We start from the raw sequence: 26,403 nt of genomic DNA, 5'->3' as shown, positions 1-26,403 counted from the left end.
TTAATATCATCACAGACATTGTTATTTGCAAAAAGCTAACCTCAAGGGAGGAGCTGGGATGCTGCATTACTGTAACTTAGGTGGGGGTTAAGTTGTGTTTTGGCCACTAGTATTGCTTACTCAGCCTGCATTTACCTGTCCCCAGAGGTCTGACACACACTGTATGCAAGACTTGGTTACTCCCCACCTTTGCCTCCCAGTTCTCCAGAACAGCAGGTAAATGCTGGACAGTATTTATTACAGTTACCTGTGAATAGATACTTCTGGATACAAATCTACAAAACTAGCTCTGTGGGATTAGCCTGATGCCCACTTAGGTCTTACACTCAGGTTATTCCAACAACAGGGCTGTAAGACTTGCAAGAGAAATGTAGTAGTAAAAAGAATCATGGAAGCATTTCAGACTTTAAATATTCTCTTGCAAATAAATTTTTCAATAGCAGGAAACCTGCAGGAGTAGACCATCACACTTCAACAGTACTCTCAGAAAATTAAGGCATACCAACTTTCACCTTTGGGAAAGAGACATACAGTCCATTTCCAGAAGCACACAGAAAAGGTTATTTTATACCCACTATTATGTGAAAGAAAATCCTGTATTTAAGACACAGCTAACCTCTGAAGACACAACAAAGAAAAAAAGCGACTAAAAAAAAAATACACGTGAACACACAAAATTCCTTTAAGAATAATTTATCAGAATACAGATTATATGTTCAACACTAATACAGTATATAATCCCTGTTCAATGTTCAATAGACATACTTGGAAACATACTGTGAATAGGACTTAAATAATCAAGAAGATTGTTTAAAACACAAAATCACCAGCATACAAATTATATATGTACACTTCAGAGGCTACTGTGCAGGAAAAATGGTTTCAGGGATTTCTGCACTCTACAAGAGAAAATAATTTTTGAAATTTCCAACTAAGTAGTAATGTAAACTAATTTTTAAATAAAGTGCTTCTAGTATTACTACTGGGTTTTGAAAACTATTGAGTCCATTTTCTTTCCATTACATAGAAAGCACTTAAGAATTAGTCTTCATATAAAAATCACCATCCAGCAGACCTCAGTAAGACCACTTTATAAACAAATCCTTGCCTTCATTTCATTAGGAAAGCTCCTATGCAAATATACACACATCTGGAAGGTAACAGCCATAACATACTTGTATAGTGCTTCAAATGACACAATCAATATCAACTGAGACTTTGGTCAGAAGTGGCAGCTCAGAAATATGTGCAATGGCTAATTTCATTTTAATACTGCCATGATAACATTCTGGTCTGGCTTGCTCAGAGCCCCAAAAAGGAGTTTAGAATGCAAGTACTTTTGTTTGGTGAAGCAATTGGGAGGAGAAAAGGTCTTTCAATATTGGGCAGAAGATACCATTTTCTTATTAGTTATGTGAGAAGTAATTTTTTCCTACTGAAATAGATTTTAAATGTTTTAGAATTCACTCTAACATTATGCAACCGTGCTCCTATACTATTACTACAATTGAAAATGATCCTGCTCTCTTTTTTGTGTTCCCTTGTATCAGCATGAACATTTATGCAACCTGCACCGCAGATCAGACGGCAGCTACCTGGACTAAATCTAACCTAAATTAGCTTATTTTTAAAAAGATTACTTATCTGATCAACTAATTTAAACAGTTCACTGTCCATGAATGCTTGTGACTGCCCAGTAAAGTCAAACCAGTGGGGTGCAGCCACAGTGATCTTGAGCATTAGCTTAAATGATTACTCAAAACTACTTCAGCTGCATATCTAAGTTAGAATTCAGGAAAACGATTAACACCAAATAAACTGATGTTATTATAATTGGTCAAGAGCACTTGATGACAAGACTTCCTCATGTAAAAGACAGCTTTAATCCTGCTCATATTAAACAAAGAAAGCTTAAAATATTTGAAGCTCAGAAGGAATCAAATGAGTAGGGGTTTTTTTGTTATTTTTCCTTTATGCACTCTTTTGAAAACACACTTTTGACTGTTTTGTGTCTTCGGATTATCCTTCCTAAAGCCCAACACATCTCCAGGACAGGAGGACGTTTATGTGAAGATATGTAAAGGATGTATCACAGCTGAATTCTTAAAACTACAGCAGTATTACACCTAAAATAATCATCACTTGCCATCAGCATTTATAATTTCACAGCAGCTCTGCCTACTTTTAAACAGGAAATATTTGGTGAGGGAGCCCTTACCTACTTCCTACCATCCAGTTTTCTGTATACTGGTTTTTTTCTAAGCTTTTTTTTATTTTTACCTAATCATGACTTCAGACCAGGTACAACCTCTATCTAATTATTCCATTACTTAAAAGCTTGTGGCTTTTACCATTATCTCTTCAACTACCTGAAAGGAGGTTTTAGCCAGGTGGGGACTGGCCTCTTCTGCCAGGCAAACCAGCGACAGGATGAGAAGACATGGTCTTAAGCTGTGCCAGGGAAGGTTGAGGTTAGACATCAGGAGGAATTTTTTTCACAGAAAGGGTGATTAGATATTGGAAAGGCTTGCCCAGGCAGGTGGTAGAGTCACTGTCCCTGGGGATGTTTAAGGAAAGCCTGGATGTGCTCTGGTCTACTTGACAAGGTTATGAACGGTCATAGGCTGGACTCGATGATCGCAGAGATCTTTTCCAACCTAACTGATTCGTGATTCTGTGTGTGATTATCCATCAGGCTGCAGAGTAATGACATCCTCCTAGAGCCAAACAAAAGAAAATAAGACAAGAGAACAATGTTATGGCCTTGATGTCCACCCTATGCCTGGTTTTAAAGCAGACACAGCATAGCACATGTACAGATGGGGAGCAGCCCCAGCAGAAGGTATGCCAGCCCCGCCCTGCTCCACTCACCCACCCCTCTGAGAGTCTCCTCAGGGAGGAAACTAAGGGAAACTTAGCCACAAATGATCAGAACTGTAACAATGAGGCTGGCCGGCTGGAGACCTGTGGGTGGTGACCAGAAGCTGTCAGCAAAGAGAGGGAAACCAGTCGTGGAGTTTATGGGGGAACTGGAGGTCCTGTGGTTGGAAACTGGAGGTTAGATGAGAAAATTACGTAGGGCTCCAAATACATGAATGAAAAAAAAGGGATAATGTGGCAGGAGAGAGCAGGAAGACCGGACTGACATGAATAAGTTGGAGCGGAGATGAAAGAGCTGGGGAAGTTAAAAAAGTGCTTGTCTGTTATGACGTCAAAAAAATGTTATGATCTCCCTCCTACACTGTTTTGGAGTGGCCACGGTGTAACACACGTATGGCGTCACACACGAGCACACGGCATCACATGTACGGCGCAACGCGCGCAAATGCACATGCCGTAACAAACACACGGCGTAACACAGAGACACACCCGGGGTAACACACGCACGGTGTAATGACCACACGCGGTGTAACACACACAGTAGAACACGCACACGCTGTAGCACACAAACACACCCCGATCCCCCGCGCATGCGCTCCCCCGTCTTGTCCGCTCCCCGCGCGCACGCGCAGGGACATGCCGTGCCCGCGGCGGGCGCGCGCGGTGCAGTGTGGGAAGGAGGCGGCCCCGGCCCGGCGGAGCGCGGCGCTGAATCCTCCCGGCCGCTCACAGCACTGTGGAGCCGCTTCTCGCCCTCCCTCCCCTCCGGCCGCCGCTACTACCACCGCCGCCGCCGCCTCCTCCTCCTTCTCCTCCACCCCACACACGCACCCTCCCCCCCCCCCCCCCCTCCCGCCGGCCCGCGGATTTAAAGGGGCCGGCCGGGGGAACCATGCCGAACTTCTGCGCGGCGCCCAACTGCACCCGCAAGAGCACCCAGTCCGACCTGGCCTTCTTCCGCTTTCCCCGGGACCCGGCCAGGTGAGACCACCTCGGGAGGCACAGGCTGGGGGAGGAGCGCCCGGCTCTCCCCCTCAGGCCCCGCCGGCCCACAGCGCTGCCTGCCTGAGACACCACGCCGGGGAGGCGGCTCCCTGCCTCCTACTCGCTCTACTTCCCCCGCACCTCTCTCTCCGCGCCTCCTTACCCGCAGGGCCGGCGGGCGCTCGGAGCTCCGGTGGTGCCTGCGGAGGCCGCGCTCGCTGTGGCGCCGGCGGGGCGGGGCCGCGGGACCCTCCGGGCTGTGGCGGGCGGGCGGCTGCGCCTGCGCCGGGACGGCCGCGGCTGCGGCTGCCGCCCCTCGGGGGAGTGGTGGGGATGGGAGCGGTGTCGCTTCGGGACGTAGCGGGGAGGGGGTGCCTGGCCGAGAGGGGACTAGGGGCTGCCTGGCTGTGGGCAGGGTGGGGTGGTAGTTGTGTGTGAGGCGGTGTAATGGGATGTATGGCTGTGAGAGGTGTGGGGCAGCTGGAGGGGTGCCGGAGCCATGGGCTGAGGTGGGGGAGCTCTACACTGTGGGGAGCCCGCGCAGGTTCTGCACTGGCTCAAGCAGTGAAGGTCTATCAGTCCTGCTCTGTATTAGGCGATGTGGTGCTGGACGATGAGGTGTGTGCGTGGCAAATGCGACACAGGAGCTGTCACAGGATTGCTGGGATGGTGGCAAAGCATCATGAGCAATAGAAGAAGTGATGGGAGAAAGGGGTGAAATGGGTGGAAAGCGGGGCTGGTGTACTGGTAGAGCAAAAAGTATGTGAGTGAGAGACAGTGAAAAATAAATCATGTACTTAGACACAGAAACTCCCATGTAAAAGGTCGCCCTTAAATCGAGATAACACTCTTAAAATCACTTGATTTAACATGATGCCCACAATTTTGAAAGGTGCATAGGCATAGAGCAATATCAGTTATCTCTCTTCTAAGAGTAGGTAGTTAAGGCTGAATTTTTTTATGATTTATACATGATATTTGTTTGCTTCCTTCCTTGAAGCTGCTTGGCCTGATCTTTGGAAAAATCAAAACCCCATGGGAATTATGCATATGCAGTATTTTCTAAGGAAATAGACCCTCCAAGCGATTTCAAGTGAAGATACGAAAAGCTTCTATAGGTAGTAGCTGCTCTCTAAAGCTGTGATTTCAGATATGTTACGAAGTTCTCTTGGATGAATGCAATGCTTTGCCATAAAACTTGGCTATCCAGACCTCTTCGTGATGCCTAGTACATGCAAGGTATTGTAGTACAATCCATATTCCATATGCTTTTTCTTTTAATAAGAACTGAAATCAAAGTGGTTGGGTACCTATTCTTTCATTTGTATGATTTGCTCCTGCTGTTGTCTCTTTCTACCTTCTGTCCTGTGAGACCCTCAGGAACTCACACAAAGGAATGTCTGCTGTTTGTGTGGAATTGAAGAAATTCGGTGCTGTCTCAGCTTCAGTCTCAATTTGTAAAGAGGTCCATGCTGTAAAATGTGAGTCACATCAAGCTGTGCAGAATTGGTTAATAGGTGACAGTTTATTGTATGAAGAAAATACCCTCTAGAGTTTATAATTTTTCTATGGAAAGACATTTTGAATGAGTGTTTTCCATGGTAGCAATGCGGAGATATAGTTAAATGTGTGCAATTAAATGATTACATATTAAAGATTTACTTTTTTGAAACTGTATTTTATAAACTCTAGGATGGTTTAGGTTGGAAGGAACCTTAAAGCTCATCTCGTTCCAAGCCACAGGCAGGTACACCTTCCATTAGACCGCCTTGCTCCCAGCCCCATCCAGCCTGGCCTTGGAACATGTCCACGAATGGGGCAGCTTCATCTTCTCTGGGCAACCTGTGCCAGGGCCTCCAAACCCTCATTGTAAAATATTTCCTCCATATATCTAACCTAAATTTCCTCTCTTACAGTCTGAAGCCATTCCCCCTTGTCCTGTCACTACAGTTCCTGATGCAGAGTCTCTCTCTGACTTCCCTCTAAGGCTCCTTCAGACACTTGAAGTTGCTGTGAGGTCTCTACACAACCTTCTCTTCTCCAGGCTGAACAGCCACAACTTTCTTGTCCTGTCTCCATAGGGGAGGTGCTCCAGTCCTCTTACTGACACTGAACCGTGCCATAAATCAAATCCCTCCTGATGGGAGAGAATTTTCTAAAAGTCCTTGCAAGGCGTTTCAAAGATAAACCAAGACTTTTCCTGGAGTTTCAGTGTTGCCGCATAGTTGTTTATTAAGTCTTACCAGAGGAACAGAGCCACTAGCGTGACCCAGGTACAGCATAGAGCACAGAAAGCAGGAGAGAAGTCTAATTATCAAGATTTACATGGCCTTTTAAAGATAATTTAACCAATAGTTACTAAAAACGTATATTATTTTCACTTTCCTACCAATTATTCAGTAACACGGGCAGGAACTGCGGAATTCTCTATCCAATCATTCCAAACTACTTTTACTGCAAAACATGGAGTAGTAGAAGAAGAAAAAGAAGGTTTAAAGAACAACAACAATCCTCCATTTTGATATTTTTTACTCTTAACTATTTACTACAAAGAGAAGCCCAAAACCTCTAAATTTTTCACCCTGTGACAGTCTTACACAGTAGTTGTGGGAGCTTGGGGTGGGTCGGACGGTCGGGATGGACAGAGATCTCTGAAGTCAGATCTTGGAACATGCGGTTTATTGCAAAGGGCATGGGTATAGGGGCACTGCTTAGAGCTGCCAGCTGCAGCTCTGAGCAGGCCCAAGAGAGCAAGAGAGTAAGCGGGTAAGAGAGAGAGAGAGAGAGAGCGAGAGGAATGAGAGTGAAAAAGAAGTGATGAAGTCCTGGTTACAACACAATAAATCATCTTCTGTACTGAATATTCTAATTGTCACTAACCAATCTAATACAAGATACAAATCCTATAGCATTTACATACAGCCTATAAGAGTTCTTATATTACCATAGAGTGTTACATCTTAACTTCTAAAAACTACTCTTTGGACCCCTTCTGCTGAGCTAGTAGGGTCTGCTCTGACCCTTGGACCTGCCTGCAAGCAGAGGGTATTGTTCAATCAAGAGGGGATTACCTTCAGTCGGCCATACCATTGTTTTCCAGTTGTTCAGTAACTAATACTTGGTATTTCAAAAGTGGCTTTCATTTCACTGTCGCCTGTAGTTTTCATATTCCCAAAATCTTTTGTGAGGCAATCATATTTATAAGGCTTTCCTGTTTCATCTTCCCCAACAAGTAGTCTATCACCTAAGTCACACCACCATATTTTCTAGTTCTTGTCTGATCGTTGGTAATTTTTCCCAAGGTTGGAGGTTAAAACAGTGTTGTTCAGGGGGGTAAGAACCCTTAAAAACTGGCAGAGAAATATTCTCGGCACTCTGGGTTCCTACATCTTACCAACTTTGTGGTCTCCTCTGAACTTGGTCCAACATTTCCATGTCTTTCTTTATATTGGGGCATACTGTACACAGTATTTCAGATGGGGTCTCAAAAGAGCGTAGTAGAGCAGCAGAATCCTCTGTCCAAAGGAAGGAGAAACTGTGAGTATCTTTGTGCTCTTAAAAACACTCAGTGACAAAGATAATGTTCTAAGTTCTCTAGAGGTTCCCCCCCTTAATATCTTACGACTTTCTCTCCAAAGTTGATAATATATTCTATTTTACCCACAGCATTTAGAAACTGATAAATCCATGCATCCTTTTGGTTTTACAGACTTGAGGGTGTTGGTTTATTCTGTGGGTTGATGTACAGCACTCTGCAGATGGAAATGACAATGTGTTCCTTGTACTGCTTGCTCTCACTTTTATAGGTCAGACTGGGATGGTGAGCAAAGTACTTTGTGCCAAAATGTTATTTGCACTTGGCAGCTTATGGTGGGAAAGTTGAAAGTAAAGTTGTTAGAATACATCTTCAAATAAATTTTAATTTTAAAAAATCTTTGATGGCAAATGGATAGTCCCAGGTAAATTGTTTCTATTACCTTACTGTTTTCAATGTTTCCATAATAGCTGGGTAATTGCCTTTAGTGTTTTCCCAGTTCAGTGCTAAGCAGTTCCAGTTAGACGCTCCAAGTCTGATCTTTCAGGTATTAGGAAGTTAGTGAGAGCTAACCTGTTAAGACTACCTTCTTTCATTGTGGCTGCTTGAGACGATAAAGGGTTCAGAGATCAGCCTTTGGAAAGGAACCACCAGCATTTAATGGGTGGGATGTTGTCTTTTCAAATCAAACTAGTATAAGTAGCCTCTGTTACCTCCATAAGGTTGTGTATTTTATAGTGTTATGCAGTCTAGGCAGTGATCCCCACAGTAAGATGTTTGCTTAACTTTCATCTGTGATTGTGGCTCTGTTCATCATGGTGGCTTGAGTTACAGTTGAGATATGAGAGTTTAGAACAAAATACTTCTTAAGCAAAGAGATGCTGTTCTATTGCAGTTGACCAGTACTGAGGCAATGGCTGCACCTCTGTAAAATGCCATTTCAACTTCCATGAGATGTCAGCTGATCTCTGAAAATGTAAAGTTTGTGACTGAAGAAAACCTTCTTAAAAGCTAATGAGCAATGCCTAAGTGGTCTTAAGGAAACTTTCCTGCCTGATCATTCAGGAGCCACTGTGGGAGTCAAATTTTTGTGAACGAAGCCTCTCCAGGGCAGGTGGCTCCAGTGAAGCAAAGAGTGCTGTTTGACTCCTTGGACATGCCTACAGTCATGGTGGCAGACAAGTTTTCCTTTCAGCCTCAAGCTTGGGTTTTTTGTAGCAGAGTGTCAGATGTCTGGTTCCTTTCAGCACTTTAATCATAACATAATAACAGCTCGAACTGATGCTTCTGGGGATTGACCCTGAACCAAGAAATCCCTGGGCTTTTATATAATCCCTGGGCATATATGTCTGTGCACCCATTCTGTAACTGCTGCCTTTATGTACAGCATTATTCAAAGTAACAAGTATAACAAAGCTAACAGGATTACCAGGGTAGAGTACAACATTATAGATTCCTGTGAACAAATACTTAAATGATTACCAATATAAAATCACAATCAACTGGTTGACCATCCACTACTTGTTTGATGTGAGAATGGTGTATCCAGTTTCCTTACCTAAAACTTAACAGCAAAGAGTATATGACAGTGTGTGGTCCCTCCTATTTAAGTTCCAATTTGGATTTTCCTGAAAATACCTTAATTAATCCTTCCTCTCTAGGTTGTACGTCATGTAGCTGTATTTTATTTTATTTATCATTTATTACTTTGTGTGAAGTGGTCTCCAACCATTTATTTTCTAAGAGGCTGGTCTGAGGTATAATTTTCTGCCCAAATACTATTCCTGTTGATGACCACTCTAGAGGTTGGTGAGAGTTATGTCCAATATCTCGCTATCCCATAGTACTACTCCTAAACTTCAGGCCATTTTAAATCTACCTGACTACAAGTTTGAGCAGTTTTATTATTTCTTTGTTTCACAGGAGCCTTTGGTATGAGCTGGACAGTGTACTAGAGCAATTTCTCTTGTAAGCTTGCTAGCTTCCAGCACCACTTGTATTTCAGTTCCATTAGATACATTCTTTTCTGCCAAGGTAAAGAACTCTGGTTCTTTCCATAGCACAGAGATTGTATGACACTCTTCAAAAGCATATTTAGAATTAGTATAGTCACTCATTAATTACATCCCCACCAGGCTGCTCTTCCTAACGCAGGTCAATTCAGCTCCTTGGGCATTCACTAAGGGTTGTAAAGGTTCTGCTTCAGGTGCCTCAAAGTTTTTCATCCCTATGTAGGCTGTGTGTCATTTTCCGTTCATGTATGAAGATCCATTGGAGAATGGGATTAGATCCAAGTTCTCTAGAGATTGATCATGCGTATCTCCCTGTAGGTGGCTGGAGTGAAACACTACCTGAGCACATCATGATGCAGCTCACTATTGAAGGGAACAGGAAATAAAGTTGCTGGATTAAAAAAAAAATCTCAAAATAATATGTATATTTAAAATAATTTATTCACAACTATATGCTCTCTGTGGGGATGATGCTTGTGAAGCATGTTTAAGAATCATGTCCACTTAATGTACACATAGTTGTTGGGTGACTCAGACCTAAGTCTGCTCCTTTTCATGGTAATTGCTGTTGCTGCTATTGCTTTTGACATAGGAATTATTCCCTGCTGCTACAGCATCCAGTTGAGTTGAGTAATGACTCAGGGCAGCGATGTGGATATAGGTTTTGAGTAAGGACTTCACAAGCTCCATAAGCCTGTCTTCTCATGCAAAAATAGTTCAAAAGGCCTTGGAGTAATCTGGCAATCCCAATGCCAGAGCAAAAGCTAAAACTCCTTTTAATAGCTTGGAAAGCTTTTTCTGTTTCTGGACCCCACTGCACAGGCTCCACATCCTCTGTCTTGGTAGTGTTAAGGAATCCATTCAGTGCTGGCAGCTCAGAGGCAGCTGCAGTGCCAGCTGCAGATGGAGCTCTGGAGGCATGAGGCAACTGCCGGCCCTTTGCCCAACAAAATGGCACAGGGACCTGTGGCACAGCCAAGCAAATGGATGCTCTGAGACACTGCAGGAGTTGACGAGACCCAAACCTTCCCACACTTAGACTGGCAAGAGGACTTAGACTTGTTTGGGGTCCCTTCTCAGAGGCACCATCTTGAGCTGCCATTTTACTGCACTGTGATGAAATTATTTTAAGGATTGATATAACTGAAACTGTGCTATGGGAAACCTAGGGTCAAGCTGCTGAGGAAACTCAGTCTGACTATGGGAGTGTGGAGCATGGAGCTGCCAAGGGGCCTTGGTCCCAGCTCAGGTGGTGCGAGTGATAGCTGGAGTGGCTCCTGGGTGGTCTGACAGGGAAGTTTCCTTAGCAGTACTCTCTGCCAATGATTTACTGAGCTGCTTTACCCCGGTATATCCAGAGTCTGCCATATCTTTCTACCTCTAAGAAATCCTCACAACTGTTCTTTTTTTGTTACTGGTTGAGTAACCACAGCCTGGTTACCATATCCTGGACTTTTTCTGGGTCTCCTAATTTTTGTCCTTTTGTTAATATAAATCCTAAATGTTTTACTTCCTGACAACACGGCTGAAGCTTACAGAGATGCATATAGTGGCCTTTTCCTTCTAAAGCAGTGCATAGACAAATAGTATCTTTCGATCTTCATATGCCTTGCTGGCAAGTAACAAATCATCTACATATTGTACAAGTATCAATTCACATGGTAGTTTTATACCTTATTGCATTGTAGTAGGTGTCAAAATTCTCTGCATGTTTAATAGACCTAACTGTCTACCTCCTGAAGACCGCAACAGAACTTTAAAGCATTTTCTTATATCTACTTTTTTTTTTTTTTTTTTTTTTAAATTAACGGAAGTTTTTTCCTTTTCTTTTTGCTGAAGAGGCAATATAAAGTCTTAGGCAACAAAACACCAGTTCCCTGCTCAGACAGGACCCTTTGCATATCTTTGTCCTGGATGAAAATGAAACTGTGTCCTCCAAGTTAATATAAATAACATTGTTTTGAAAAGTAAAAAGATTTCCTGCTGCTGTGACTGTGCTGCTGACCTGGGTCACACAGGCGATGCTTGCCATTTATGGATAACACCAAATATTCTTGAGACAACAACTGTTCTCTTTATTCTAGAGAAAGTAATTTACCTCTTACCTATGTAAAAATCCTCTTACCTATATAAATGTATATGTCTAAAATATGCATTAATAAATATGCTTTAAAACCATACACAAAATTACCACCATTATAAGCAAGTACTAGTCTACAGAAAATCTCACATTTGTACAAAACGTGCTGGAGAACTGCTGCTGGAGAACCGGTTCTTGGCATGGTACTTCAAACTGACACCCTGACAATCCATCCAAATAGCTACAACCAAATCTGAATTCACAAAAAGGATAACTTTTCCGTAAAGAAGGATACAAATAGCACACATTTTGAAGACGAACATTTCTCACAAGCAAGTTTTTTGAAGGGAATCCATGTGCACCTAATAGCAGCACACCAGAGTGAACAATTACTTCAGCTGGTGTTTTCTGTGCTCTCCAGAAATATGTTTTGTCTGTGAACCAATTGCCTATTTACTTTCAAACGAAGAAAATACTTTTACAACCCCACAAAAAAGATAGTAAATGAACTCTTAGGTTAAAATATCTTGAAAGAATCACCATATGTTAAAATGCTGTCTATAATGTGCATGTAGTGGCATGAATCATTACTGTAAGAGTTTGGGTTGCTGCACTTCGGGTTTTGGGGATTTTTTTAAATATGAACAACTTTGCTATCAGTCTTGCTCTCTGAACCAGGTTTAGCTAAGCCTTTAAGTTACCCCAGTATTCACAAAATAAAGTCACAGAGACTTAAGGTTAGAAAAGCCCTCCAAGATCATCAAGTCCTACTATTAAGCCAGCACCACCATGTTCACCACTCAACGCTGTCCTCAAGTGCCACAGTAGTGGTAGTAGTGGTAGTCCTTTTGAGGACTACCAGGTATGGTGATTCCACCACTTCCTTGGGAAGCCTGTTCCAGTACCTAACTACCTTTCAGTGAGGAAATTTAGCCGACCTAAACCTCCTCTGGTACAACTTGAGGCTGTTTCCTCTTGTCCTGTCCCTTCCTTGTTCTCTGGGAGCAAAGCCTGACCCTCACCTGGCTGCACCCTCCTGTCAGGGAGTTGTGGAGAACAAAAAGGTTCCCCCTGAGCCTGGTTTTCGCCAGGCTGAGCCCCTGCAGCTCCGTCAGCTGCTTCTGGTGCTCCAGACCCTTCCCCAACTCCATTCCCTTCTCTATACACACTCCAGCATCTACACTGAGGTTGCAAGGAGCCCAAAACTGACCCCAGGACTGGAGGTGTGTCTTAGTTTGAAAGACAGGTGTCTGCTAAGGAAGGCAGAAGCCTCTCTTGGAATGGCAGATGCAACCCCCCTTCCCTCTGAGTTACTATAATTTTGAAATCAAGGGGGCTTTTAGGCAAAGATGTGGGAAATAGGAATAACAGTTCTTTACTATTATATATCTATATGTGTATAACCAGTCAAACAAACAACAGTAACTATGGCAGTAACAGCAAACAATCACAAACCCAGTGCCAGCCTTCTCGGCTGTCAGGCCCTTTCCCCTCGGGTGCAGTTCCGCTCGCAGCCGGCAGGGGCGCTGGCGGCTCCCGGTGAGCAGGGCAGGTGCGATGGTTCCCCCGCGGCTGCAGGGGGCGCTCCGGAGCGAGCTCGGGGAGCACGCGGCACCGGTGCCCTGGGATCCCGGGAGGGATGGGACAAAGAAGCTTCACAAAGCCCTGGGCAGCTGGCCCCGGTGTCCGGCTGGACCCTCGGGAACAGCAGGCTGGAAACGGCAGGCTCGAACGGCAGGGATGAGCACAAATCCCGGGTGGCAGACGCGATGTATCCAAATGGGGAACCCCCCGGAAGTCTGGGCAGGCAGGTTGAGCACGGCTACAACGTAGCGAAGGCTCGAAGCCACGGCGGGGCAGGGCAGCCATGGCCCCGCTCCGAGCGGGGCAGGGAGGGCGGCTTTGGGATCCCGGTGCTTTCCAGCACAAGGAAAAGCAGCCGAAGAAAGCAGACTCCTCTCTGTCCGAAAGCCGGAGACCTAACTGCCCACACACCCAGGTGAAACAAAAAAAGCAGCCAGGTCTTTTGGTTTTCTTAAGCACCCAGCCATTTGTTCCCCTAGCAACATGTGGCGGGGGGGGGGAAATTCCTTTAACAGAAAAAAAAAAAACAACCAAAAAAACCAGGAGAGCTCCTAAAACCCCAACAAGGTGCCTCACCAGTGCCCAGCACAGAGGGACATTCACTGCCCTGGGCCCGTGGCAACACCACTGCGTGTACAGGCCAGGTGTCCTCGGCCTTCTTGACCACCTGGGCACGCCAGTGTTCAACCACTGTTGACTAGCACCCCCAGGGCCTTTCTACCAGGTAGCTTTCCAGCCACTCTGCCCTAAGCCTGTACCTCTGTGTGAGGTTGTGGTGACCCAAGGCAGGACCAGCCACCCCCAGCCAGCCAGTGCCACAGGACTTCTTGGACTTTGTTAGGCGCAAGGTCAGTGCCAATTCACAGCCTGAAAACACTGAAGCTACTTGCATTAGGTGTATTCCTCAACAGCAGTGGTGTAATATATTGCATTGAGATGGCTTTTTATTTGTGCCAAATGTATTGCAGCTGAAGAACTTGTGTAACAATACATATATGCATTAGTTGAATACTGAAAGATTTGAGAAAAGTTAATACATAATTTTATTCTAAGATCTTTCTAGTTGCTGCTTGGATAATACCATGCAGAGCTATAGCAGGTGATCTCAGGGGTCTGACTTCCTTTTGCTTTGTTATTCCATTCCTCAGAGAGTGTTCTATTTGGAACCAAACTCACAGTGAGACTGAAGGGCTGAATTCAGACTCCAGTGGAGTTTGCAGGTTTGAGTTCAGTCATATAACCTGCCACTTCCTTTTAGTCCTGTAGCTACTTGAGAGAATGTCAACATTTCAGCCTTTGCCAGTAGAGCTTCCTAAATTTTGAGAACTCTGATTGCTGATCTGCTGCTCCAGTGGGTTGAGAAGTTTGGTGCCCATGTCTGATCCATGATATGAAAGAGGAGAAATTTAGATTAGGTATTGGGAAGTGAGGGCTGTGAGGGTGGAGAGGCCCTGGCACAGGTTGCCCAGGAAAGTTGTGGCTGCCCCATCCCTGGAAGTGTCCAAGGCCAGGCTGGACGGGGCTTGGAGCAACCGGGTCTAGTGGAAGGTGTCCCTGCCCATGGCAGGGGCTGGATGGGCTGTAAGGTCCTTTCCAACCCAAACCACACTAGGATTGTGTGGTTAGGATCCTCAAACTGGGGCTCAGCACACCAAGGGCTTTTGGATCATGTGCTCAGGTGATGCCTTAATGAACCTAGAAATAAAACAACACACCCCTGAGATAATATTAGTATAGGAGGTAACACAGTGGCTGGTCTGCATTGGAGGTCTCTAGGGGCAGATAGGGAAAAATGTCCACAAAATGCCCACTTCCCATTGGGTGAATACAGTTTTAAAAGTTTGGCAAATTAGCATAATTGACAAAAATCACCAATTAGATTGAAGTCTATAGAACTTAGGTCAAAGTAACAAAGTGCTTATAAAGCTTGGGTTATAAGATATCTATGTAACCTTAATATCAATATAACCCGAATCATGACTTTTTATCAATATAACCTGAAGAATATCAATATAAGAATATAAGCTAAAGTATAGCCTTCTATAGTTATATAGCCTGAATCACAGCTTTTACTTATGTAGCCTGAATCATAACTTCTATACCTATGACCTGATGCTTATATAACCTGAATCATAACTTTTGATACCCATATAATCTAATATGAATAACTTTTTATACAATGTAATGGCTAGTATATAGTTAACTAGTTGCTTATGTGCAGAATAGAGAAAAAGAGAAAAAGAGAAAAAGAGAAAGAAAGAAAGAAAGAAACAAAAACTTACCAGGTGTATAGTTTTAGAGATAGATAAGTGTAGTACTAATGAGAAATTGGCAAGCCAAAGCCAATTAGCCACAAAACAAAGAATTTAGGCCGGTTAAGCCCAGATGGACTGAAGAGCATCGCAACTGCGCATGCCCCAAAGACAAAGTTGAAAAGTTCAAGTGTGAAGAAGACTCTAGAAGCCTTCATCAAAGACCCCCGCAGACCCCCGAATTGGGGAAGTGTATGCACAGTGCAAAGAATTAGCTAATAACCATGAGATCATGCTATGTAAATTAGTTCCGGCACGTATGTGATGATGCTGTAATGACATAGCAACATTAAATAAAATTTACTGTATAAATATACCACAGCACTTGATGAAGGCAGGTGAGTTAGGAGGAAAAATCCCCCCTCACCACCTGCGCTGCAATAAACAAATACCTGCTCTATAGACATCAGTCTATGGGGATTTATTTCCAGCCTATCTTTCGGGCATCAAGATACATAAGAGGTGATGCTATTTCCCCTGGTTCAACCCTCTCTGAATCCTGCCCTCCCCCTTAGATGGGAACTAAACATTGTTTATGAAAATGTGTCTCGAAGAGCTGTTTTTCAGCCTTGGTTCCCAGAAAGAAGCAAGATAGGATAGGGGGCCTTGGAATGTGTTTTGGTTTTCTGCCTAGGGAAAAGGTAGGGAAAATACTGGGAAAACTAGCCACAGATACAACAATAGGCTACAAAGCTACAAATATATATGTAAAGAATGCAGAGAATAGATAAAAAAGGCAAAAATAATTCGGCATCACAGTCAGCGATGTTTACTTCAGCACAAAAGGCAGCAAGCAGCCACAGCCAGTTTTTGTGCAACTGTCAAAGAACTTGATAAGGGAAAGGAATATTGGGTGGTTAAGGAAATCAGTGTGAGACTCATTTTTGAGTAAGCCCCCTCTGAAGAGCTGGTGGTATCTTTTGCTGTCACTCACTGATCTGATCCTTGACTATTACTGGTACCTACTTAGCTTCTCTGGTTGGCATCAACACTGGAGGACAAGGAATTCAGGCTGATATTTGTCTGTCCTTGCCAGCTGTGTGCCAGTTCTAAATGCACCATTGCTGCCACCAATTTGTCCCCCTGTGGTTGCCAGGAGATGATTCAGAGGAGTTAATGTAATGTAAGGAGCTCTGGCTTTGCTCTTTGTCAGTGTTTGTCAGCTTCCCTGAATCACTGAGAGAAGCAGGTAACACCAGGGGTTAGGCTCTTTCTTTGGACTGAAACCCTCCCCACTAACTATTGAGGAGGCTGATCAGCCTTTGTGATCACATTTAATGAGTTGTTCAGTAGTCGACACCCACTGAGAAAGTCTGAGAGCCAGGGTCAATACAATTTACATGCCAGTCTCCCACTTAAAAAGAGTGTTTATATAATTTGTTTAAGTGAAAAAAGCTCCCCTGCTCTCTTTTTGGGGTGATTGCACTGCTCAGACAAGCGTGCAAGATCTGTTGTGCCAAAACCCCTGATTTTTTAAAACATTTTTTTTTCTTTCCTTATTTTAAGTTGTTACTAAGGATACTCTGTATGGATCTCCAAGAGCAATATTAGAAATGATTCCTGACTTACGGCATTTGCCACCACTGTTATTTTGATATTTTGCATGAGCAAAAAATTGAGATTAACAAATGGTTCAGCCAGCAGAGATCAGAATCTAAGATTCTACTCTTTCATCTGGACAGTTGCCCTTTACTGTGCTGAAGTAGAAGTGAATCCACTCAGACCTGTGATTTACTCATTTGGGCTGCCCACCAAAACATCTGACAAGACAGCCTTTGTTCCTTTATTGTTGAGTAACCTCTAGTTGTTTTTCTCCCTCCTTACTGCTATAAACAATAATTTCATGTTTGCAGTCAAAAATAATAGTAAAATTGCTTTCTCCTAACTTCTAGCAACAGAACGAGTAACCTTATTGCTCAGAGAGGGATGGCATATACCCCATTAGCAGAAGTCTAAGCTGACTTCTGCATTTACATCAATTACTGCAAGTGGTTTACTCACCAGAGGAAAGAGTCTCTTGCATACCTAAATGGAGTCCTGTTAGTAAGGGAAATATTTCTTTATCTTTGTGTTATACCTTGGAGAACTAATCCAAAGCAGAAGTAAATACGTTGTAAAAATATGTATCTAAGGAGAACTTTCTTCAGGCATGGAAGCACTGTCTGTAGAATGGTTGTTTTTCTATTGTTATTATTTCACTTTCATAAATCTACTCTCAACTCCCCAGTGACCACAATAAATAAGAAGAATACTGTATTTTCAAAGGAGGTGGAGAAGACAACTATCTTGAAAACTGCTTTGAAAACTTTATGACTTTAGACTACAAGGACATCTCTTTGGTTTTTTTTCTTTTTAAGAGCAAATTCTTTAGAATTAAGTAGGTTTCATGAGCAACTGTCGCAATGACCGCCACTGACCACTGTGCAGGCTAGCTCCTGCGGTATGCGACAGGAGTGGGGAGCAGCTGGAGGCTCTTGGCTTTAAAGCTGCTCCTCAGGAGTTCAGCTCTGCCCAGGGGAGCTGAAGCTCCAGGCACAGTGGCTGTCAGCAGTCCGGACGAGGGAGAGGATAGAAAGTTGCAAGGAGGCTTGCCACACGGGATAATCCAACTTTATTGGAGGCAACTCCCAGGAGACAAGCCTCGAGCAGTTCCAGGGAACCTCTTATAAAGGGAGGTGTTACAATGGGGATGGCTTAACTGGGGACCAATAGAAATCTCTAAGGGAGGGATATGGACGAGGATAGACATTTCCTTGGGCCAATAGCCTCAAGGGGAGGAGGGAAAGGGATCACATGCCCCAATGGGACATCGAGGTTTAGGGGATTTCCAAAGGGGGAGGTATCTAGAGGGGTAGGGTCTCGGGGGATTGACAAGGACCATATAAGGGTAAATTGGGAGGTTTCAGATGATGGATGCTGGACTTTTGGGAACAACAGGAGGGGTTTGGGTGATTGATAGGGAAAGAGCTAGAACAAGGGGAGGAGAACAACCATGTAGGGAGCACCGGGGGAGCGGCTTGGGTCTGGGGCAAACCAGCTGGGAGTAGGAGTGGGGAAGGTAGGGATGAACCATTGGGGTACAGAAAACTTATATAAAAATACAATAAAGGTATCGCATCACCACAAGCAACTGTGCTACAGTCTGCTCTGTGTGTGTCTGTGACAAAGGCAAGAATACATAAAGTAAGGGAAAGGATTCCTGAAACTGGGGTGATGTTGAGTGGTGAGCAAAAGCAGAAAAAGTAGTTTTTACAAAGGTTTGATGGGGTGTTCAAAAGGAAGTTGTAAAGAACTTTCCTAAGCCTTGCATCAAGGTCTGGGCTCACTTCTGCTCCAATTTTGAGTATGGTTTGAAATTTTAAGGGAGTTTGTTTTATCCTAAGATTATCTAATTCTTCTCCTTACATGCAGATGTCAGAGATGGGTAGAGAACTGTCGAAGGGCAGATTTAGAAGATAAAACTCCAGATCAACTCAACAAGCATTACAGATTGTGTGCTAAACATTTTGAGACTTCTATGATATGCAGAAGTGTAAGTAAAAACAAGCATTTGTTTGCTGCATCTTGCAAAATGGGACTGACATTTTTCACCAGAATGCTGCCTTTTAATCTTTGAGCTCCTGGGTAACTGGAAAATTAATCTCTTAGTCTTAATTGGGGTCACTGTCATTGTCTGGGGCTCCACACAGGCTCACAGACATTGAAAATGAAAATGAACAGTTGGAGGCGAGAGAAAAAGCAGTGCCCCTGCTGGTTGAAGGTGTTTGTTGAACACTGGCCCTCACTGCAGTGCTTTCCTCATGCTTGTTTTGTTTCACTAGAGGTTACAATATTATGTAAGTTTATTTGATGTAAGTTCGCATATCTCTAATTATTTAAACTTATTAATGTCCTGTTACTGAAGTGTGTACATGGTGTGATTTGGTTAAATTACACTCTGCTCTGGCCACAAGATTTAAATACTCTTTACATCTGTCAAGCTTTAATTTCCTGTTACATTTTTTCCGGCTAAAATCAAAGCACTGTTTTTGTTAATGAAATAATAGCTTTCAATTCTCTTTGTCAACAAGATAGTATGATTTTAACAGCTTGCACAACAGTAGGAAAGGGTAGACTTGGGACTTTGTATCAAATTTTAATTTCTAGGCTGAATTTCACTCTGGTACATAGGCAAAACCAGTCTTTTAGTTTTGAAGGATAATTAAAATATGCAGGTCAAACTCTGAAGTCCTGGTGGTATTACATGTGATGGGGTCTCTAATTAGCCAGCATCCCAGAAACAAATGAAAATTTGAAGTAATTATGACTCTGAAAGAAGCTCTATGAAACTTGGTTTGTTTGAAATGTTGTTCAGTCTAATGACAGATGACGTCAGTTACAATTTTGTGCTTAATGGAAATTAGCCAGTATATATAACTGTTTACAGTTATATATAACTGTATCCAAATTACAAAATTCTACTTAAAGTATTTTTTTTAACTGGAAGCATTTGTATGATCATCTAGAAGTCTTTTCTTCTTTTTGTTTATTCATAGATAAATTTTCCTTCCATATGATCTTTCACAGTGGTGTTTTGTGGACTTCGTAGTTCTACAAAAAGAAGCAATTGAACGTTTTCACAATTAAATGTTTCTGGAATTGTGAAATAAGTGATAAAACCCAAAACACAATAGTAACAAAATGTTTCCTTCCTGATGCATAAATGTCTTTTTATCCAGAATGTTTACTTTTAAAAAACCATAATATTGCAGTAAATTAAAATTATTGCATCCAGGGTCTTTGATATGAAGATAATGGGGAGGAAAAAAAGCATTTGCAGTTCGGGTTGGAGTTTTCTGTAGTATCTGTCTACTTCTCACTTTCAGTGTTCTCTTGATATCCCTGAAATGTGAGTTGCTTAGCTTGCTCTTTGGTAACATCAGAAAGTCAAAGTACTTTAGAATAATAAAATAAAGGAGAAAAGAAGGAGAGGAAAAAAAAGGCACAGTGTCTGAAATTTCTCAAAGAATTCCCTAATCTAGATGTCTGTCTTCTTACAGAGCCCATACAGAACTGTGTTACGGGATAATGCTGTGCCAACTATATTTGATCTTACAAGTCACCTGAACAATCCCCACAGCAGACATAGGAAAAGGATAAAAGAGCTGGTAAATTTTTAATGTAAAATTACTGGTTTATTATTAAAAGAAAAAAAGGAAAGTAAGTTAATGTGAAACTTTTACACAAAAATATCAAATAATAATATTTAGCGCTTGAGTGTTTGTATTTTCTATGCTGCCTATTCATGTATCTCTTTTTGTTGATTATAAGTTAAATGCATGACAAAAATTTTGTCTACTAAGGAAGTTGTTAAGAAATAATCTGGAAAATTAAATATGTTGATCTAGAGCTGATTCTTTCATCCAAATCAAATGTATAGTTTTCTTTTTCTTGTTACTTCAGTGCCAACTGAACACAACTGATGCATGATACTCCAAAATTCTTGCTGCATTATTGATTGTGATCTTCGGTTCACACATTTAACTTCTGAAATCTGAATCAATTCAGACATGCTTGTTTTAGCTTATTGTTCTGAAAAGATGATCCATGGATAAAACCAAGATTGAGAAATTTTTTTGTGGGATTGTGTCTTGTGTGTCATTTAGGGAGAAAGTGTCCCTGTGGTTATAAGTATACTGACAACTAGGGGGAATTCCACTCATAATCTCTGTTTATGCTTGAAAAATTGCAGACAATTTCTAAGTACTACTTTGTGAGTTTGGTTGCATCTGTTGACTGAAAATGGAGTTAAAGATAGTTCTATCTACTGACAGTACATTATCAAATTGCAGTAGAGTCTATTTACTAATAATTATACATATTGAAGAACCTCCTAATACAACTGTTCTCATGTAGTTAGTAGATACATGTCATGGCAGCAATAAACTACCTCAAGAAACTTCCTGGTCTTGGAGTTTCTAGCACTTTTTGGCAAATGTTAACTGGTCTTATCTTCAGTATTCGTATCTGATCTTGATGTGTTAATATTTTAAGGTCACGTGTTAGACATTGTCATCAATATAAGTTATTTTTGTTTGTTTTTTTAAGAGTGAAGATGAAATAAGAACATTGAAGCAGCAAAAGAGTAAGTGGTCAAAATAATTGAGATAATAACTTTATTTGCTAAGGCTGACAAGGTAATGAAGGACTTATAACTATTAGTTTATATATATCAGGAGGATAACTGAGTTCCTTCTTGATTCAGCCAGCCAGTCTAAATTTTTTCCAAAATACTCATTCACTTTTAAACTGGAAGCATTATCCTCTGGACTCTGGTAACTTAAAGATAATGAGTAAGTAAATGTTATGTTTTATTTTTGACACAGTATTTCTCATTTTGTAGTTGATGAAGCTTTTGAAGGAAAACAGGCAACTCAAGAATCAAATGAAAACAATGAGCAAAGTACTGTCTCGGAGGAAGGAGGGGAAGAACAAGAGGAAAAAGCTGTCCCCTTAACACTGGAAGAAAGAGAAAACAAAGATTACCTTAAATCATTATTTGAAATTTTGATCCTAATGGGTAAACAAAATATTCCATTGGATGGCCATAATGTTGATGAACTTCCAGAAGGTATTTTTACTTCCGATAACTTTCAGGCTCTACTGGAATATAGAATAAACAGTGGTGATGAAGTTCTGAGGAAACGATTTGAGATGACTGCAGTCAACCTTGAGTATTGTTCAAAAAGTCAGCAGAAACAAATGCTTGAGATCTGTGAAAACTGTGTTAGAGAGGAGACACTGAGGGAAGTAAGAGACTCACACTTCTTTTCTATTGTTACCGATGAAGTAGTAGACATAGCAGGAGAGGAACATTTGCCAGTGTTGGTCAGGTTCGTTGATGATTCTCACAATCTAAGAGAAGAATTCATTGGGTTTTTACCATATGAGGCTGATCCTGAAATTTTAGCTGTTAAGTTCCATGCGACTATTACTGAAAAGTGGGGTCTAAACATGGAGTACTGTCGGGGTCAAGCCTACATCGTCTCCAGTGGGTTTGCTTCTAAAATGAAAGTTGTGGCTACAAGACTCTTGGAAAAGTATCCACAAGCTGTGTATACACTGTGTTCCTCATGTGCCTTAAATGTTTGGCTGGCAAAATCTGTTCCTGTTGTTGGTGTTTCCATTGCATTAGGAACAATTGAAGAAGTTTGCTGTCTTTTTAATCAGTCTCCACAATTACTAGTAGAACTGGACAACACAATTTCTGTTCTTTTTCAGGACAATGAGGAGAAGGGTAATGAGTTGAAGAAGATCTGCCGTTCTCAGTGGACAGGCAGGCATGATACTTTTGAGGTTTTAGTGGACCTCCTGCAAGCATTGGTACTGTGCTTGGATACTGTGAGCAGTGACTTGTCTGTCAGGTGGAACAACTTCATTGTCGGTCGAGCATTTGTACTTTCAAGTGCATTAACAGATTTTGATTTCATTGTCACTATTGTAATTATGAAAAATGTTCTGTCTTTTACAAGAGCATTTGGAAAAAATCTCCAGGGACAAACATCAGATGTGTTCTTTGCAGCTGGCAGTTTAACAGCAGTATTGCACTCTCTGAATGAAGTGATGGAGAATATTGAAGTTTACCATGAATTTTGGTTTGAGGAAGCAACAAATTTGGCTACAAAACTGGATGTACAAATTAAACTCCCAGGAAAATTTCGCAGGGCACAACAGGGGAACTTCGACCCTGATACGACATCAGAAAATTATTACAAAGAAATCCTAAGTGTCCCGACAGTAGAGCATATTATTCAAGAATTAAAAGATATTTTCTCAGAACAACATTTAAAAGCTCTTAAATGTTTGTCGTTAGTGCCCTCAGTCATGGGACAGCTCAAATTCAATACGTCTGAGGAGCATCATGCTGACATGTTCAAAAATGACTTGCCCAATCCAGACACACTTTCTGCTGAGCTTCACTGTTGGAGAATCAAGTGGAAGCACAGAGGAAAAGATATTGAACTTCCAGCTACTATTTATGAAGCACTTCACTTGCCCGACATAAAGTTTTTCCCTAATGTTTATGCATTGCTCAAAGTCTTGTGCTTACTTCCAGTGATGAAGGTGGAGAATGAAAAATACGGAATAGGGCGAAAGCGCTTAAAGGCATACCTGAAAAACACCTTGACAGAGCAAAGGTCAAGCAACCTTGCTTTGCTGAACATAAACTTTGACATAAAACATGACTTAGATTTGATGGTGGACACTTACATTAAACTCTACCCGGATAAAGTGGAATTTCAAGACTGTATTCCTTCAAACAATTCTGAAGTAACAGATGATGCCTAAATTTTTAAGCTCTAATTGATCTATTGAAACAGCTTGTTCTTAATTAAGTTTCAAAGCTGGGGAAAAAAAAATGTTGAAATCTTAAAAAATCACTGCAATTGTGTTTCCATTTTAGGCCTTGGACTGAACAAGCTGTGGTCAATGACCTAAATTATGTGTTGTAAGTCCATACTAAATGTGTTTGGCAAACAAAATCAAGGCTGACACAAGCCCGTGCTCTTGGCAGAGGTGCTTTCTACATCTGATTGGCTTAACTAGGTGCTCGTTTACTCTATTGCATTGTGGAAAAAGTACATTATGATTGTAGATCTGATGGGGCTGTTACATATTCACTGATGAATTAGGATAAGAAAGAAACTCAAAATATTAAAAAGAGTATAATCTATTTCAGTTCTGTTACTTAGGATTTTTAAAAAAACCCCAAACGTTTAAGAAAGTCCTTGATGTATATTTAAGTGGCATTTTGGAGAGTGGATTCAGCTATTGCATGATCCCCATGCTGTGGACAGGTCTCGGTGTAAAGTGAATGTCAGTGATATAGGGGTACGTTTATGGTTTTGTTGGAAGAGTCAACCTCTTTAATCTCTTGATGACTGTTTACATTCCTTTGTGTCAGACACAAAACTTTTTTTCTTTAGGCTTAACAGGCATGGCAGGAGTATTTAAATTCCTAAAAGACACAAAAAACTTAAAATTTATTTCACAAACATTTAAATCTGTTTGCCCCGACTCTGACGCAAACCCATGCATCTTATAGTATGTTTATTTGTAAACTCACTCTGGAAAGATTAAAATAAGAGTGTGTTGTTTGTCTAGGAGTAAGATTGAAAATATTGCTGTTATTTTTGGTGAGAATGAAACATTTTTGTACAGTTTATTGAAATTTAAAATAAAATGTGAATTGCTTTTTACGTAGTATTGGATTTCTTAGTAAACCTGTGCCTCTGGGAATGTGTTCTGTAAAGGTGCCTTTTATTTTAGCAATTTTTTCTCCATTGTTTTGCAATTCTATTGAGCAGCATTGTCTGAAGACAGAGGAAGCTGTGTGATAGTACTGCTGATCTGCATGTTCTGCAAGGTTTTTTAAAGTATTTTGAGATAGCACTAACTATAGTGCTTTTACTGATGGAAGTTCTGTCAATCAGGGAGAAAGAGATCAAATTTGAAATGGTTCAAAAGTAAAGTTTTGCAGCTATCCTGATGCATGACAGTTTTATGACTTATTTATCGAATCAAACATCAAAAATCGAATGGTTTGTTTTGGAAGGGACCTTAAAGCTCATCCGGTTCCACCCCCTGCCATGGGCAGGGACACCTTCCACTAGACCAGCTTGCTCCAAGCCCCATCCAACCTGACGTCGATCACTTCCAGGGGTGGGGCAGCCACAGCTCTGGGCATCCTGTGCCAGGGCCTCACCACCCTCACAGCCAAGGTTTTCCTCTGTGTATCTAATGTAAATTTCTCCTCTTTTAGCTAAAAGCCATTCTCCCTTGTCCTGTTACTACAGTTCCAGATGCAGAGCCCCTCTCCAGCTTTCCTATAGCGCCTTCAGATGCTGGAAGGCCCTGCGACATCTCCACACAGTCTTCTCCAGGCCACAACTTTCTCATCCTGTCTCCATAGGGGAAGTGCTTCAGTCCATTAATAACTTCATGTCCTTCTTATGTTGGGGGTGGGTGGGAAATTACAGTACTTTTATGTACTTTGCAGTTGCAGTGAGAAAGGCCCCCAGCAACAGCAAATTGAATGATTCTAAAGACTATGAGTTCTTAGTGCTCTAACATAGTCAAAACAATAAGATCAAATTTGGAAAAAACTCCACCTTTTCTAAGTATTACCTTTTCTTTCCACTAGGATTTGTATATGCTTTCTGACATGCTTTCATGTTATTGCAGTTGTCTCAATAGTAAAAAGTGTTTTAGCTAATAGCTTTCTCTGTTCCTCTGAATATATGAAAATAGCTCCCAAATCTTGGTTAATGCTATTAAAAAAAGACATTTTAAAATTAGAAGTCATATGGAAAATTGGCTCTTTTAAAAGATGATCTCAATTACAATTTTAATAAAATAAGTTTAAAAATCTTTCCCGTCTTGGAGTTCTGTGAGTTCCCCTGTTAAACACAGCAACGTGGTGGTCACGACCTCAGAGATTATGAGCCCTGTGTCACTAAAGTCAGGTTGGATGACCCCAGGCTTACAAGTGCAATCAGAGAAGGAAAATTGATATCCGGTGCCATAGAATTGGCCAAAAGAGCCGAAGACTGCTTTCTGACTCTGTAAATGAGGCCTTTCCAACCAATGTGCTGAGACAAATTGAAGGAGGGAAGTGCAGTAAAACTGTCCTTAAGTTACTGAGTGTCTACTGGAGCTCAGCTGAGACACATGCTTGTGATAAGTGTTGCTAATAAGCTGGCTCAATCTTTTGGTATTGCACTGCCTTTCATAGAGATATTTAGCTTGTCTGTGATAAATCAGGACCTCCTGATTTATTACAATTTGATTTGTCCTTCTGGTAAAGAATCCCTTGATTTTTTGACACATCAGTGTGTCACCTGTAAGAATTAGTCTGAATATTGATGATTTGGTAGAATCCTGAAAACTAAAAGAAGGGAGATTAAGATTAGATGTTGGGGAAAATTCTTGTCTCTGTGTGTGGTAAAACGCTGACACAGTCTGCCCAGAGAAGCT

General features: G+C 41.8%; 1 protein-coding gene and 1 long non-coding RNA gene across 2 annotated transcripts; one reads left to right on the top strand and one right to left on the bottom strand.

Annotated features, from left to right (window-relative positions):
- Positions 1–677: 677 nt before the first annotated feature.
- Positions 678–4,126, bottom strand: LOC120410466. Its single transcript, XR_005602648.1, has 2 exons — positions 4,028–4,126; positions 678–2,717 (listed from the first exon to the last, which is right to left on the bottom strand). It is a non-coding gene; the product is annotated as an uncharacterized LOC120410466 (long non-coding RNA).
- THAP12 (THAP domain containing 12) lies at positions 3,728–24,916 on the top strand. Its single transcript, XM_039556952.1, has 5 exons — positions 3,728–3,861; positions 18,799–18,919; positions 20,427–20,534; positions 21,475–21,511; positions 21,770–24,916. Exons 1-5 carry the CDS (start codon positions 3,773–3,775, stop codon positions 23,713–23,715), a joined length of 2,301 nt encoding a protein of 766 aa, XP_039412886.1. The 5' UTR covers positions 3,728–3,772; the 3' UTR covers positions 23,716–24,916.
- The last annotated feature ends 1,487 nt before the right edge of the window (positions 24,917–26,403 follow it).

The sequence above is a fragment of the Corvus cornix genome, chromosome 1 (genome assembly GCF_000738735.6).
Source record: "Corvus cornix cornix isolate S_Up_H32 chromosome 1, ASM73873v5, whole genome shotgun sequence".
NCBI classification, from domain to species: domain Eukaryota; kingdom Metazoa; phylum Chordata; class Aves; order Passeriformes; family Corvidae; genus Corvus; species Corvus cornix.
This window is presented reverse-complemented; position numbering and strand designations above follow the sequence as displayed.

Coding starts and splice junctions, on each gene's coding strand:
- THAP12 (XM_039556952.1), top strand. CDS start 3,773: ATGCCGAACTTCTGCGCGGCGCCCAACTGCACCCGCAAGAGCACCCAG. Junction 3,862..18,798: donor TTTCCCCGGGACCCGGCCAG/GTGAGACCACCT, acceptor CCTTACATGCAG/ATGTCAGAGATGGGTAGAGA. Junction 21,512..21,769: donor AACATTGAAGCAGCAAAAGA/GTAAGTGGTCAA, acceptor CTCATTTTGTAG/TTGATGAAGCTTTTGAAGGA.